We start from the raw sequence: 17,914 nt of genomic DNA, 5'->3' as shown, positions 1-17,914 counted from the left end.
AACTAATTTTACAGGAGAGACAAAAACCTGAATATATAAGTATCTGTTTCATAAATAGAGTTTTTCATTCTTTGATAAAGTAAAGTAAGTTTTGCTATAAAATATTATATTATAACAAAACATTACTCACTTTTTTTATTTGAAAAGTAATAAGAACCTGGAGATGATCAGCCAATACTGGACGTTATTTTTAACACGCGAAAATATTAATATTTTATTATTCAGAAATGAAATAAAGACTTTATTTAAATCTTAGACTATATATTCATGGATATTTGAGTAGAATCAGAAATCTTTTGCTCCTTGACAATCTATGCTAAGCTACTTACTGATTTCGTCTAGGAAAAAGAAAAAAAAACTTATTTGGTTTATGTTGTAAAATTCCTTTTGATGTTTGAAATTTCCTTGTGGTTTATGACAACTTTTCAAAAATATGCTTACTTAACTGGTTATGTTGCCACTTTTAGGGTACTTTTTTGTACAAATTAAATATTAATTTGCATAAAAGTGATACTTCACCTTCACCAGGAGTAGTACTTTTATAAGCAAAATTGCTATAATGCGTCACATGAAACTGCTGTTTATCCTTTCTTACTTTTCCATCAGAGCATTTTGATAGCACATTTTTCTTGTAATGTTCCGGCCTCCAGCATTTGAAATCAAGTACCACACTATTTATAGTCCCTTCCTTTACAATTTAGTTACTTTTATACCTTTTTATTTTATAGCAGATTCCTTTCAGAAAACTACCCCCTTTATCACGAATTGTGAGATTAAAAAAAGCAACAATAAAATAACAAGCCTAAACTAAATAATTCATTGTTAGGTTACGCGAACACATTTATAAGGAACAACAGCAGCCATCTAGAGGAATATTTCCAAGTTAATTTCAAGAACAAGGCATCCCCTAGATATAGCATGTTTTTGAACTAAACTGAGATTTCACTGCACAAAATATGCTTTAACAAGTTAGCAGACATGGATTTTTTATATCCTTATTAGTTATTTACGTCAGCTAAGCTAATAAATGCAAGAATATCAAATTTGAAATAAAGTTTAGATGACTCGTTTTCGTATTGATCGATTCATTCGGATTCAACAAAACTGTGTTTACTCGGCAGTTATTTAATGCTGCCAAATGTTAAAATTAATTTAAAAAATTTATCTTAGGTATAAATATAGTAATTTTTTCTGAAGTGAAAAAAGATTTTTATATTTTCAGGAGTGGTGAAAATGGGGAATTTGAAAAGTTAGCTGCCGAATGCAAACCAGAATGGCCCAACCAGTACACTTTCTCAAAAAGTTTAGCTGAAAATATCGTAGATGAAATGGCATCGGATCTTCCTGTAGTAATCATTCGCCCATCAATTATAGTAAATTGTTGGAGAAGTCCATTGAAAGTATGTGCAATAATGCCATAAAATGCAAAAAAAAATATTAATTAATTATTAATGAAATACTTCAGTTTACAGCTCTAGCTTAACCTTGGCTTTTTTTACCATAGAGTTCCACTACACCCTTTTATTGCCAGTCTTTCTCCAGTTCTCCACCGTTTCCATTCATGCAACTCAGTTTTGGTCGATGCTCTTTCTTTTGTGATAAAGCTTTACTCTCATGATTTTATTTCATCTTCACTTCTCTTTAACCTGTGGGGATTTAATTTTTGACTGTGTCAACCTTCATCTATCAAAAGGTACCTCTTGATAGATAAAACGTAGTCAAAAGATTAATTCCCCTTCATTGATGACCAGCTGACGTGATAAGAACTTTACCAATATTGATGGATGATCCACATTAAACAGTTGATTTACTTAAAAATATACTGCTCAAAAAAAATCCTGTGAAGTAAATAATGTTTCCCGGTCAATAAACAGTATTGAAGAAAAAAAAATGATCGAATTGCTATAAACAAAAATAAAAAGAAATAATGAGCAATATATATATATATATATATATGTATATATATATATATATATATATATATATATATATATATATATATATATATATATATATATATATATATATATATATATATATATATATATATATATATATATATATATATATATATATATAATGAGCAAAATTGATATAAATAAATAAACAGCATGAGTCAACTAGTGGTACACGTTCATCGAATTCTATCACAGATGAAATTCTGGAAGGGGAGTAATGTGGCGTAACTACCACTTTAAATATTAAATACCAATTCACTAGTATATAAGACATGTTAACTTGATTCTATCAAGTGGTATCTTATGATAGATGAAGGTTGACATAGTCAAATAATTAATTACCTTCAAACCTTTTCCATCCATTCATTTCAGTTTTGGAAATTTCTCTTTCTGTTGTTTTCACACTTTCTTTTCATTATTTCGTTTTATTATCATTTCATAACCTTTATGACCCTTCTTAACCTTTTCCATCCCTCTACTTCTGTTTTGAATCATTTTCTTTTCAGTTGCTATGAAGCTTTTCTTTTATTATTTTTTGAGACGTATCTATATCTGTCCCTATTTCAACGTGTCTTAGACATTTCTTTTCTTTTCGGCTATAATAAATCTAACTACACCTTTACTCTCAATCAAATTATATTTTAATGATCGCATCTTTTCCTCTGATTTTCCAAGCACCATAGACTTTTCTAATAATTGTGTGTTCATATTTTTTTTGTACAGTCCGCAAAAAAAAAACGAATCACCCTGAATAACTTTCGTTCTAATGATCGGATTTTCACGAACTAAGTGTCAATCTTAATGGTTCCTGGGGGTGACCTCAAATATGTTAATTAATTAGTGCTAACTATTAATTAAGTTACGAAATCAGACACAAAAACGTACTTTCTAATTTTTAAAACATATAATTGAATAAACATATAATTTTTTTTACATATTTGGAATCTAGACCCTTGAATTAGGGGGGGTAGACAAAATTAAAAAAAAATTGGGTGGTAAATTGGGCCGCAATAAAGGTTTATATATTTGGCGCTAGTCCAGAAAACCGCCAAAAAAAGTCGCCTGCGCAAATAAATATTTTAAGATAACCCATTGACTAATTCAAAAGAGGAGTGCTTAATTTAACTAGGTTGCTACGCAACCAAACTCTGATAGTAAAAGAATTGAAATAATGTTCAGTGATTGCTCGGAGGGGTTTAATTTACTGTTAATGGAAAATATCTCGAAGTTTCCAGGCCATAAACAATTTTTTTAGGGGATTTCTGTCCAAAAAGCAGAAAAAATATTATTTTAATCTCCTTTGAAAAGTAAATTTGAATCGATTTATAAATTTTTTATGATAGTTTTTAGAATTTAAATACATGAACTTTTTATCTGATATTACTTAGATTACACTGTTTTTACTAATAAAATGAGCATAACTTATTATAGCTATATACAAAATTTTAGGGATAATCATTTTTACAGCTTTAATCGAGCCTTCTAGGCAAGAAAGTTTGAAGGAAAAAAAAGTGCTTGAAAAATAAAATGTAGATTGTATAATAATTCTAATGCACATTCACAAGGTTTTCTATAATTTACGATATTTCTTTTTTCTATAACTCAAGGAATTGCTGAATGTTTAGTGGCATTTTAAACAGATTGAAATATGTTATGTTTAAGAATACGATATTGAAATAATATGTTGCAAATTGTAGGATTCATTGTTTAAAAAATCGCTTCATTCTACTAGATATTTAGGTTACATCGTTTCCTTTGGATAAAGATGATTAGCAAATAGCATCCTCATGTTTCGATACATTCTGAAACTTATACGTTCGCAAATTCACCATAAAATGTCGCACAGCATATTCTTCAATTACGATAAGCTACATTTACCACCAAATACTGCTACTATGGTTATTTTTGCTTTCTTTTATATATCTGATGCTCTCTTTTTAAACAGAGCTCGTAAGATCCTTAAGATACTGAAATGGGAGCACAAAAACTTAAGAGATAAAATATTTAATTTCATTAACTCAAAATATCTGGTGTCAAAATGTTAATTTTTAAGTTAAATATAACTTTTACAATATTGATGTTCTTACATTTTTAAAGACCATATGAATCCTGATAAAATATTAAAATGCATAAGTTTACTTTAACGAGTGTAAAATCCTTATCAAAATAATGATCAAGACCCAAATGTAAAACAGTATAATTGACGATAAAAACTCAACTGGCTTCAAAACATATGAAGAGGGAAGTAAAAGTCGAGATGTTTCGAGTTTTCAAATATAATCACCCATTCTCAAGACTTGTCAGGCTTGGATAACTTGTGACTTTTATTATTGGACGCTCAAAACATGTCTATTTTTATTATCATCTATTATTTTTTTAAATCAATGAAGTTTTCATATTTTCGATTCAGTTTCTTGGGATTATCCATTTAGTTACACAACATATTAAATTATTTCACTCGATATTAAAATAAGTTTTTCATATGTTATAGGCACAGGCTCTTAGATTGAAAAAATAATAATTCACTACTTTGTAAAAAAATTTATGCAGAAAAAAAAATATTTTTTTTTTGCTGCAAGCTTTAACATAGTAATTTAAGGTCATAAAAAAATTCCGTTTACAATTGAAATTTCGAAAGTCGAATGTGAAAATGGAATGTCCCCTAGTACCAGGAATCGAAATTAAATAGTAACAAGGACAACTTTTTTAAACAAGTTAGAGTTTCCGTCCTACTCGAAGTTGTTTGAAAAGGTATTTTTTATATATCGATTCCAAAGTTTATTCTACATATATTTCAGGGTATTTCGATCGAGTTTATTTTTACACCCTTATTTGCTTAAAATTATTAAATAATTTACTTAAAATAAATTATTCAAGCTACATGATTTAAAGCATTTATAGTATAATAGAAAACGGAGCTTCCGACGCATATCCTTAACCTTAATACCGCTATCATTAAATAAATGGAATAAGCTTAGATAAATAATAAAAGTTAATTTTTCCCTCGTTTTAATTTTCAAGGAATAATATGTTTCGATCAAACAGATTTCATTCTGGAAATAACGAAATTATTGAGTAGGTCCCTTGGAGCAATATCATTCTTATCCTCTTTTGACGAAATATAGGAAAAATTAGTTTTCACAGTTTCTGTAAAAAGTATGTTAGCCTACTTGCCACGTTTTTTTTTAAATTTTTTTTTATTAAAATAAGGTCAGAAATTGTGTATTTTTTATAGCATTTCTTTTAAAAATCAGATGACTCTAAAATTGGCACAGCTTCGGAATCCTTACAAATTTCAATTTTTAGTATTTCCTGCTTAACAAAATAAGGCATTTTCCTGATAACAAATTATACTACAATAATATCTTGGAAATAATGCTAAAGTAAAAAATTAAACTAAATAGTTTAGTATATTATCAGAAAAAAAATCTACTTGGTATCATAAAGAGTAAGAGATATAATGAAATAATTAGTGAATCACACGTGGTCAGATAATTAAAAATTTAATTTCACAACTAAGATAGTAGGACGACATTTAAGATACTGAGATATTTTAAGACACCAAAAAAATTGGCTACGTATTCCACAGCTTTTTATGTTCGGTATCTTTATCCTCCTTGTAGTGACTTATGAAACATCAACACTATTTTAGATAATCTAAGTTGAAGTCACAAGAAACAAAAAAAAAGACAATCAATAATTTATATTCTTTTTTCAAAAAAAATAGTATGCTAAGTAAATAATCAGCTGTTTTGCATTAAATAATTTTAAACAGCTGAATGTTTTTAATTTCTTAACAAGGTTTTATTCTTAGCTAGCAGACAATAATTCTTTAAAAAAAACTTGACTATAATTTGAAAAGGAAATCTAAATTAAAGAAAATCTAAATTAAAGTTCTAAAAAAATTATTAGTATATTAATGAAGAAATAATAAACGTAAAATGGTAAAGAATAAGAGTTTTAAAATTTTAAAATTTTATTAAATAGTTGGTAAAATAGTTCTGCGATACACTTCTGGAAATTTCTTTTAAGATTAGGATGATATAGGGTAAACCAACAAATGAAGGAGCATTTCATAGATATTTCTTAGAAATAAGATTTTAAACGTTTCAATTTAGATTGATTGGTAACAGTATCTTACTACCTAACAATAGGAAGTCATCTAACAATGCATTTAGTTACCTGGTCTTTGAGTCTTCTCTGGAAAAAATTTTGAATTCGTTAGTATCTGTTCAACGCCTTGTTTCTTTGACAAAATTATAAGGTCAGTGTTTGTTGTTATCCGTTTAAACTACAATTAATTGCATATAATAATGCTTTTTCTTCTCATTGTGAAAAAAAGAATTCAAAATATGGTCACTGAAGTTACGTTTTATTTATTTTAAGCATCATAACATAAGCAAGTACTGAGATTAGGGGGTGTTTATTAACTGGATTATCGAAAGATGAAAAACCAATGTATAAACAAGTGTTCCTTTACTGGGATTTCTTCAAGTTAATGAAAATAAAAGAAAAATTTTAATTTTCTTGTACCTTTTATCATATTATAAATCAAAATTATGTTAAAAAAAAAAAAAAAAAACTTCTAACCAGTGAAGGAACAGGCATGTTCCTTCACAGAGAATAGATTTCCCAGTGAATGAATAGTATGTGTGAAATATGATTTTACAAGGATAATTAGTAGTTCAGCGACATAGAGGACTCCTAAAATACAGTTAAATGTTGTATGAATAGTTCCTATAACAATTTAATTTAAATATGCAAATTTAATTGCTAAATTTATTTAAAGAATTATAATAATAATTAATTTATTATTTATCTTTATAAATGTAATGATTAGTTATTACATCATACCTTAGACTCCTTAATAAACTATGTTTATTAACTAAATATAACAACTAAATATAATAATAAAAGCTTGAATGGAAAATTTCTTTCCATGATTTTGTGCCAATAATTAGCTAAATTATTATCTTATTGCCGTCTTTAATGTCCTAACGGGAACTGGTAGGAAAAATCCATTTAAAGACAATTATCTAGGTGAAAAATGGGTGAAGTTTTTTTAAGGCGACATCCACCGATAACTCAGTGCAATGCGAAGATAATTTTAAAAGGCAAAACTTCCCTTAGAGAATAATATTCGAAATACTGGTTTTAAGAACTTCAGAGAATCTTTAGGAGGGAAGTAGCCCTGGCATCCTTTTATAAAGTGATTGCATTTACAATGCGAATGAAACAAGAGTTGAATACTGCCCTTAAACGGGAAAAATCTGCGGCCTTAAAAATTATAGAGATTTATATTCTAAAGTACCTAGGAAAGAAAAAGTACCTCCATTTGGTAGTTTTTCCTTACAGAAGAATTCGTTGAGATATTACAGAATCAGTCCCTGCTACATATTTCATTAGAAAAAGCTATTCATGAAATGAAACAATGACCGCAGCAACATTTTACAAATATATTGCAAATGTTTCTACCCATGGCTAATTAAAAATGCAATCAAATTCCATATTTTGCTTCTTCTGGATTGGTATAAATCTCATATCAATTTGAAACTGAGCAAGTTTTGTTCCTCAAAACAAATTTTCTGGTTTAGTTTTCTACGTAATTCTTGGAAATCTCGTTAGATCTTGAAAACGAAAGAATTGTAAAACAATAGGTCTAGAAAATTTTACATCCATTTTTAAATAAGATTTGAGGCATTAACTGATGTAGTTAAAATGCTTTTATGAAATGCGATATTTTTTCATTCCATGTAGAAAACGCTTACTGTAGCAAATGCATGCAAAACAGACACCAATAGTTAATGAGCAAGACAACTTATCAACAAAAAACATGCTTCGAGAGTAACGATGCGATATTTCTTCAGAAGCTTAAGAAGGAAATCTCACAAGTTATGTTGCAAATTTTTAAAGGAACATTGACAGAAAAGTTTAATCTCCCAAATATGCTTTTCTCAATATTGAAGAATTTATTTCAAAAAGAACAATTGTATAATCAAATTTTGGCTCTGAAGCTGAGACAACTAACATTAATAATGAAAGTATCTTGAAAATTGATTTTGAGATAAGTCCTCTTGAGGAATTGTTAGTTGCAAAAACCATTGGTTTCATAAGTAACTATTAGATATAAGTCAATGAAAGATGGGTTTTACTCAAACTTCGAAACTCCTTTCTCTCATTTATTATCCAGTGAGGAATTCTGGAAGTGGAACTGGAAAATCAAAAGAAATTTCGAAGATACATTTACATTGGCCAAAAATTTGGAAAAAAGAGGAAGGTTAAATCGAAAGAAAAAGAAATAAATTACTCATGACGAAGAGAAAAAAAATACTTAAAAAGATTTTTAAAAAAAAGCTTAAAAAATATGAGGAAAATAATAAACAAAAAAATGATCGAATTATAATAATAATAAAAACATCATCAGATTACACAATGATAAACATTCATAATTTAAAACGGACTATTAAACTGTCAGAAAAAAATGAAAAACATTTTTTTTAAATTATGTATTCAAACATACTTTACTTTCCATTCCATGACTGAAAAAAAAGTAACATTTTCCACATTAACTATGGTTATATGTCGTAATTCCAAGAAAAATCTTGTTTTTAGACATTTGTGTGGCCTATGGATTCCTAACGAGCATCAAACATTCTCAAAATTAAGTGTTCATTCTCTGGAAAATTTAGTGTTTATGCACAGGTAAGAGCTGTTCCTTCACTTGGTCATCTTACTACTTATTATTTAAACCACCAAAAGCTTAAAACAATATTATGTATATTATCTAACTTTTTTTTACATAATTTGCATTTAATAACAAATAAGTCGACACCATCATTTAGCTAAAAATACAAATTTTGAAATTTTTATGAATTTTTTTTAAAGGCAAGCTAAGCTTAAGTGTTCCTTCATTGTTTAGTTTACCCTGTAAGATGTTGAGAAATTTGCGATGTTGTGAGAGATGTTTAAAAATGTTGACTACGTATTTTTATTAATATTTATAAAATATGTATTCAAGAAATTGATAAATATATTATTCCAAATCTATGCATACGTATGTATATTATAGAAATTGTATCAGTTATTGAAAAACAAAATAAAAAAAATAAAAAATAATCACATTAAATAAGCACAATCTGGTGTATTCTATCAGAAGCACGCTTTTTAAAACTAGACATTTGTTGAATAAAGTGTTTTTTATTCAAAATTCTTTACTAAATTGCAAATAAATTATTAAATGACTAAAAAAGAAACATCGTATTTTATAGTGTGAAAGAAATAAAAATAAAAAGATTAGCAAACGATTATTAGCGAAAAAAATATGAATGAAATTTTACTCTACGTGCGCGAAGTCAAGTTCCTCCCAAGTTTATCACATTTTAATATTAATCGCCCCAATTAGTTAGTTCTTTATTGTCGCCAAATTATTTTTTTAAAAATAATTAATTTTAATTTTTCTCAGCTTCTAATAAATAAAAACAGTTGAAACTTTAGATTTTTTCAATTGAAAAATATGTAGATTAATATGGTATAAAAAAATTCATACCTTATAATTCAATATTTTTTCATCCTCACTTTAATTAAATAATAAAAAATAATAAATAATTATTAAAAATTATTTTTTGCATGAAATTATCTTTGGGTAAATGAGTTTTATGAGTGGGTGCAATTTTTTTTTGAATTGCTTCATTAGTTTTGAAATTATGACTGAAAACGCAAAAAGCGAAATTAACATTAAGGGGTACGAACTTTGAATCGCTCTCCTGACCAAACTATGGGGACCACATTTCCCAGATTGCGGCTACCCCCTATATTTTGAAGATAAGAAATCCAAATATGTAAAAAAAAATGCATGTTTATTCAGAGAAAGTACGTTTTTGTGTCTGATTTCGTAACTTAATTAATAGTTAGCACTAATTAATTAGCATATTTGAGGTCACCCCCAGGAACCATTAAGATTGACACTTAGTTCGTGAAAATCTGATCATTAGAACGAAATTTATTCAGGGTGATTCGTTTTTTTTTTTTTTTTTTGCGGACTGTACATAGATTGATATCTTTTTAATAAAACGTATGTGCCAGAACCGTGTGTAATTAATTTTCCATTTAAAGTATATGTCTTGTCCAATTAAAGTACATTTAAAAAATTTTATGACTTGAATTTAGTACTTAGTTTAACAAGCATTTCCTTATTTGCACAATCATGCATTTCGTGTATTTCGTGTGTACCATGTGTTTGGTTTATTTTGCATATTTCGTGTGCATTTGCCGTTTCAATTTTTGCATCGTGTATTAATTTTTCTTTCTAAGTAAGGGAAAGTGTTTGTATCTTTAAAGGTTTTTTTATTAAAGGCTAAATCCTGTATCTGTCCTTTTTAAATATTCTGACAATATCATATCCTCATTATTACTTAGGCCTCGTTTATTTAAGTTATCCATTAATACTTTTGCAGGCTTCTCTTAAACTATTCTTTGTTTTTTTTCTGTATCTACTATGCAATCTGCATATGCACAAATTTGTGTTAATTTTGTAATGACTGATCCTTTTTTGATATGTAATTCAGAGATCAGTAGATCGGAGAATGGCATGTTTATTAGAAAGTATGTCAGTTGAAGCGTATACTAGGACAGGATTAATATAAAAAGAGCATCTGAGTTATGGATTTCTCATAATTTCATTTATAAAGTCTGTAAGCGATAATAAATTTTGAACACCTTTGCTTAGAATAAGTACTTCTGCCTCTGTGGAGGAAAATGCTATACAATTTTGTTCATGACAGCACCACAAAATAGGATTATTGCAATACATAATAAATAATAACATAACTAGTTATAGATTTTCTATCATGAGGATTTGAATCCCAATCTGTATTAACAAAGACAATTTTGAATTTTTGTAATGTTTCTTTTATACTCAATTTTAAAAGCCTGAGCTCTCTTTAAATATCCTTCTTTAAAGCACACCAAGGAGAACAAAGGACACTAGGAAAGGACTAATAGAAAAAGAACATCTGAGTTAAGGATTGCAAAAAAGGGATCTGCTGTCCCTTTAATATTTCTCAATACCCTTCTCAAAAATTTATTGAAATTTTTTAAAGTTTCGTTTGATAGTAAGTTCAACATTATTTAAATGTGCTATTCACATATGACTTTTAAAATTGTACTTATCACCTCTTTCAGGTACTCGAGAAATAATTTCCCTTCTCATTCACTAGGTGCAGTTTCGGTGATCCTGATTTTTGAGTAGTTATTTTTTTTAAAAATTGATTTATCGTGTTTCCACCCTTTTTTATTAGTCAAATTGCAGTATTATCAATTCCTTAATTTTCGTTTTTATAAAGGAATTTGATTTATATTTGCCTTGAAATAAAATCCTTATTCATAGAGTCACGTTTTTCTTACTCTATTTCTCTATTCAATTCGTATTGCTTTATAGTGTCCTATTTGTTCAGTGCATCTCTAATCGATTTTTTCGTAACAAGTTTCTCTTCATCATTTAAATTTTTATCTTTTGCTTTATAGCTGTTCCTTTTTTGAGAATTTTTTTTTATTTTTAATTTCAAGGCACTATATTACTACTTTATTTCCCTTTTTACTTTCTTTGCTTATTTAAGCACTTTCCTTTTTTTCTGACAGCAATTTTTTTAAAAATATAAGCATGTCTTTATATTTACCATATATACTTCTCTAGTTTCACTTCTGTCCTAATAACCCCCATACATTCTCCATCGAATCATTCCTTTGATTATTTTTAATTTTTCCCTACTTAGTTTTCTACAGTTTTGATAATGAGTGTCTCAACCTGCGAGAAAGCGTATTTGGAGTATTGCATACCTGCCCTGCATAAAATTGTACATACCTATTTTGTGAAATCAAAATTTCGTCATGCATACAAGCATAACCTGACTATCTACTTGATTTCGAACTTCTGAGTGTTTCAGAAAAAGATTTATCCGCATATTTTTCCAAAATTGGAATAGTAAACAATCTACACCTTTTCTGATACATTTTTTCCGATGCTGTTACATATGCCATTTTTTATGATCTCTTATGATCTTCGTTGAACAGCTGATTCAATTTTGGGATTACGACTACTAGTAACTAGCTTAACACCGCCCCCGAAAGGGGGCATCCTGGGACACGAAGCGCGTAAAAGTTCAATCAAATAAGCAAACATGCTCAGAAATTTTCAAATCATAGTTTTAGCAAATAGGGAGAATACTAAATATGAAATCCAGAAAACAGCGTTACTTAGAAATGAACTAAATACAAACAAACATCACAATGAATGTAAACAATATCAATCAAAAGAGATATTGATGTCGTATCTTCAGTAGGGGGACGAAGTTAATAATAAGAAACAATTACACATGGTTAAATGTAAGATGTTTGTTACTCAGAATACAATTACAGCTGACAGAACAGTACTTAAGGTATCAAGCTCTAGAAAAATATTTTTTTTCTTTTTTAACACAGTAAATGTATAATCAAAAAGAGCGTAAAAATGTACAAGCATAACAGTGAGTATGAACATTGAAAGTCAGGTGAATAATTTATGACGCATGGTGCAAAAGGCCAGCAGTCTCTCCTGAAAACAAAAAAGACAGACTCTAGGAACAATAGTGATTAAAAGTTAGAAATGAGAAATCACATAGGGGCAGAGATTGACAAAAAGCATGAAATTAAAATGCAATAGAACAACAACAAAAAAACAGTTTAAGAGAAAATTCAAGTAAAAATCAAACCGTAACAGGAAAATCAATAAGCGATTTTCAGTATGTCTTTCCTAACAATAGGTTGAATCCTGATGGCAGTAAGAGGCCATCAGGATTCAGGGAGGTGCCTTGTTACTAAACAATTTTCTCACTATTTCCTCAATTCCATTTTTTATTTTAAGATTTGTCCAATGCTGCCTTATAAACTTATAGATGGTTTTCGACTGAAAAAATTTCTCTCTTTTGTGTTTAATATTAGAACAATGGATTAATATATGTTCCAATCCTCAACAAGCTGACCGGTATGGCACATCTGAGCTCCCTTGAAAAACCTGGCCTGATGTTGTCCATTAAAGCCATGATTAGTTAGGAATTAATTTAAAAAGAAATTCCCCATTCCTTGTTTGAACTTTCGAGAGGAGCTTGAATGCGTGCATTCCCTTTGTAAAACTGTCACTCCATCTCTCCTGCCTTTTAACCAATTTTTGGCGTTCCAAAGTTCTTTTTGCAGTCTGCCTGCTGGGATCTTCAAACAGGTCGACCGTCGATCTCTCACAGGCTAATTTAGATAACCAATCTGCCTCCTCGTTGCCCATATGGCCTGCATGTGCTTTTATCCAATGAAAAACGATATTGTTTGTGAATTCTTGTTTAATTAAGTGAACTAAGTATTCATTAGAGTTGCTGTTTTCCAAAGCTTGCAGACTAGACTAATCGGTATAAATTGAGATTTTATCTGTAATTCTTTGTTCTTTAATCAAGCGAATCGAATTTTGGTCCAAAGGACGCTATCAAAGGCACCTTTGATATCAAGGGAAATACCCAGTGTGTGATGTTCATTATCCTAAATTTTCTTAGTTTTCTAAAGTACGGACTTCATAGCTATGACAGCTGATCTACCTCTCCATAAACCGTGTTGATCAGTATTAAGAATGTTATTGGAATCAAGGTGAAAGTCTAATATATTTGTTATTAATTTATCCACCACCTTCCCCCAAACCGGAAGAAGAGAAATGGGACGATAGCTGTCAGGTTGGTGTAAATCCTTTCCAAGTTTAGGGAAGAGAACTAATTTAGCTTTTCTCCATAATATAGTGAAATAATTGAGACAATGACATTTGTTAAGGATATTAATGAACCATTTTGGTTCCAAGTAGAATATGGATTTAATGACTTCGAGGGGAATGTTAGGAACTTGCAGCTTTATTGTTCTTTATACTATTAACAACAACTTTAATTTCATTCCTAGTAAATGGTTAATCTTTGTTATAACTTGCAGGTTAAGGTAAGGGGGAAGGGTGTTGGTCCAATGGGAAATGATATTCCAGGATAGCTTCAATTGTGGTATTTTTAGTGGTGGTGATAGTTGCATCTAATTTATGTATCTGTTTAAAGTCATGATAGCTATTAAACTTGTCCCTGACTATGAAATAGCCAAGACTGAAGCATTCTTGGGTTGTAATATTTTTAAGATAATTCTTTATTCTTTCCTTTTTCGTTTCTCTTCGAAGCAAAAGAGGATGTTTTTTCCAAAGCTATTGACATAATTGAGATCCTATGGTCACTCATTGTCAGAGACCTGCCAATCTGTTACACCGACGTCACCACGGGTAAGTGTGACGTTAATCCAGCTTTGACCCGTGATTGAGTTAAAGGTTGGATTAGAGTTAGAGTCATTTTCCATATCCATATCCATTAAGATAACAAACTCCACCAATTTTCGACCTCTGTCATCCTCAACAGGGCCACACAAGTAACTTTCAGCATCGAAATCCCAATTGATAACAACTTTTAGGGTCGGAAGTTGCATAAGATGCATTTGGTGTTCTTCCAGTGATGGTGCAATCACCGCCGAAGGGATAACATAGATGCTCCTGAAGTAAAAGTTGAAATCCCGCATTCTAATTTCACTGATTATTTAAGTCTCTTTTAGTAGTAATAGGTAAAAAGTCAACTAGTTTATGATTTATGAGAATTGCCGCTCTTGGCCTATGATCACTAGCAATTATATCTACTCCTGTCTGAAATTCTGTAATTTTATTATCTGTGTTAAAATAGGGCTCGTTTAATGAACTTACAGCTCGAACTCTGTTTTGAGATAAAATCTGCGGAGTGTTGAGCATTAGCAATATGGGAATGGTTAAGATTAATATGAGCTATTTTAAGTTTGTGAATATCTCTATCCATAATTTTTTCTTTTGATAATCTGTTCTCTCTCCCGATGTAGGTTTCACAGTATATATAGAGTGAGCTATGGTTTGTAGAAAGGTTTAAGTCGTATCTCTAATTCGATTGTTTAAAATTAATGCACCTACTTTTGGCAGTACAATTATCAAACTTGTGGCCTTTACTGCCACAGTTTGCGCATACCTCTTCTGCTTTGCAGAGTTTTGCTATATGGCCAAAAGAGCAATACTTAAAACATTACATGACTCGAACATATTCCTTTGTTCTAATTCTGTACCAACCCAAGTTTTTTTTTTATAATCGTACAACTGCCCTAAATGTATCTGGATCAGCTTCGATAACCCGGTGATTGCCATTCTTTTCCCTTAATGGAAATCTAACATCAATGATTCCGTGCTCAAGGGCCGGGTTTTGTTCTTTAATTTTTTCGACCAATTCTGCCCTAGTAAATTCCTCTTGTACGTCATGTAGAATAATTCTCGGATTCAATTTCTTTGGCTTACCACAAATAAGCTCCTTTCCCAGGTCTCCTTTATAAATTTCGCTCACTTTTTCTATTTCTTCCTCCTCAATAATTCCACCATTTCTAATCTTATTGACCCTCCTGACTCTGATCTAAAGTTTAATTGGACCAATCTTATTGATGATCTCCTGTCTAGGGGCATAGGATGAACTATACGGATTCCTTAATTGGATTAGAAGGACGTGCTCTTGTTTGCGTCCCGAAAAGGTGGATTTCAAAGTTGGTCCCACAGTAATGGCTTGAGTGGAAGTACCCGATGCAGTCACCGCATCAAAAGTTGGCTATAACTGTTTAACGATCTCAAATCTCTCATGTATCTTTACCACTACTAATGTTAAACTTCGTAGCCTTGCAATTTTGAAACCATTCCAGAAGACAAGGGAAAACCTGGATCAAGTATAGAGAGAAGTTTGGCTTCGTGGAAGACTTTTCAATGAAACTAACACGCATTTGCGTTACATGGAAAGGAAAAACACGAAAACCACTCATAGTTAGCCTGACGCCAAGTCGACTCTAACCCATGATCTGTCTTCCATTGAGGATACTTAACGTTGGAACTGTGGCTGGTGCTAGCCGGTAGCGGAATTCGTTTCGACTAGCCATCGCTGATACACATACACGGTTCACCTCATTGGAAGGCGAGCGCTCTATCCCCTGAGCCACCACAGCTCTACATATGCCACTTGCAAATAACAGCAAGCCTGTTAAAAATTCGGCAAATTTTAAAGGCTGAGTGTACACTTTTTGAATTTCAGTGGCGCCATCTATGGACAAGAATATGATTTTGTCACACACATACGTAACAACCCATTTTGCAGGGAGGACTCATTCACACACCTTTTATCCATATGCAGATCATAATTTTGATCTGAGACATAGAACGATCAATCTCCAATTCAGCACCCCCGAAGTATTGATTTGTTATGGGAACTTGGGGGACTTTGTGACCCAGACAGATTTAATGTGCACCAGTCACCTCTTACTACACGGGAATTTTTCAGCCTCTTGGATTAGAACTTTTTCTGATAGAATGTGTAAATGAAAATTTTAATTCTTGTGTGTAACAGTGTAAATATTTCTGCTGGCAGGGTATATTAGGTATCAAATAGTTCAACTGCCAGCATTTCTTATAGGTTCCAATGATAATGTGTCTTTGCTCTGAACATTTTTGCAATAGATATTTAATTCTTTCTGCTTTCAACTGTTATTCCTCCGCCCAAATCTAGAAGCAGACATATGTTATTTTTTTTTTATAGAATCTAGCAATAAAGCTTATAAAAAGACGCATGGAACAACGATCGGCTGATAAGAATTACTGTATGGTAAAGGAGAGAAGATGCTTCAAGCGAAAGCATGTCATTCGAAATTAATACATGACAATCGAATGAAACGAATGCATGACATTGGAGGGCAAATTTGAGGATCCAAGCACAGTAAATCTCCAAGGAAATACCTCGTGTAAAAATAAAATCTCTGCTATTACCGCATGAATATACCTCGCTATTAGTGTGCTCTGACAAGATAAGTTTTGTACTATTAGAAAAGTAGTTTTTTTATTCTTTTTTACTCAAGTGATATTCACATTATAAATGAAAAACAGATTGAAAACCAAATAACACTATTTGCATAGCTTTTGAACTATTGAGGTATGAAATATGATCCTACGGGAGTGTTTATGTAACGTTTTAGTTTACATGTTCATGCGGATTTGTTTAACTTCGTATTCATTCCTATTTCCTCTGTTTTCTTTTTTCCGTTCATGTATTTTTTTTGTATTTCAGTCTAATATGCATTTCTTTATTAAAACGCAATCATTTCTTTGTCATTGTTTCAATATTCTTTTTGTTTTCATCGTTTTTTGCACACTAGTTAAACGTTTTAATGTTCGAAATCATTATTAAGTTGTATTCATGATTTAATGTCAATAACACATATCGCATTAAAAATATTCGTTACATAAAAATACGCGTTTTTTGCATTTTTTTGGCTGCTGAATAATGAATAAGAAATTATTTTTATTTGGAAGGTATCATTTTCCTAAAAATCCACATTTTATCTTGGCGGTTTTAATACAAAATTAAGACTTACAGGCAAAGCAAAGTCGCTCTCTCTGGAACATGGACGGTTGCCAACTTGTTGATCATCTTAGAGATCTTAGTGAGTTTCTTGAAAAAAAAAGCATTATCTACCGTCGGAAGTTTCAAGGTTCTAGATGCAATAAGATATGAGTTATCAAAGAATTCACTAAAAGCTTGGTGACATTTCTCCCACTAGCACGGTATAAGGTTTATTTTTTAAAACATTTGCAAGAAAAGAAATAGTTATTAATATATGATTTCGCACACTGGAACAGATATCAACATCTTATTATAATATAATTCTTTAGTGAATAAGAAACTGTTACAAATGATACTTTAAAGTAATTGTATTATCTATTCAATTTACTTAGCTGTTTTACTAAATAAAGTTAATTTTAGACATAATGAATCAAAAGACAGTACTAAAATTAATAATCATTCAGTAATAGACAT

General features: G+C 30.3%; 1 protein-coding gene across 2 annotated transcripts in view; it reads left to right on the top strand.

Moving 5' to 3' along the window:
- LOC107451261 (fatty acyl-CoA reductase 1) overlaps positions 1 to 17,914 on the top strand; it is a 69,180-nt gene that overhangs the window by 30,512 nt on the left and 20,754 nt on the right. For both annotated transcript variants that reach the window (XM_087167948.1, XM_087167947.1), the window contains exon 6: positions 1,223 to 1,400. In XM_087167948.1, coding sequence (XP_087024074.1) covers positions 1,223 to 1,400 — 178 coding nt within the window. The remainder of the gene's footprint in view (positions 1 to 1,222; positions 1,401 to 17,914) is intronic.

Source organism: Parasteatoda tepidariorum, chromosome 7, assembly GCF_982258835.1.
Source record: "Parasteatoda tepidariorum strain Cologne lab strain chromosome 7, Ptep-v5.0, whole genome shotgun sequence".
Lineage (NCBI taxonomy): Eukaryota > Metazoa > Arthropoda > Arachnida > Araneae > Theridiidae > Parasteatoda > Parasteatoda tepidariorum.
Note: the sequence above shows the minus strand (reverse complement) of the source record. Positions and strands in the feature narration are given on the sequence as shown.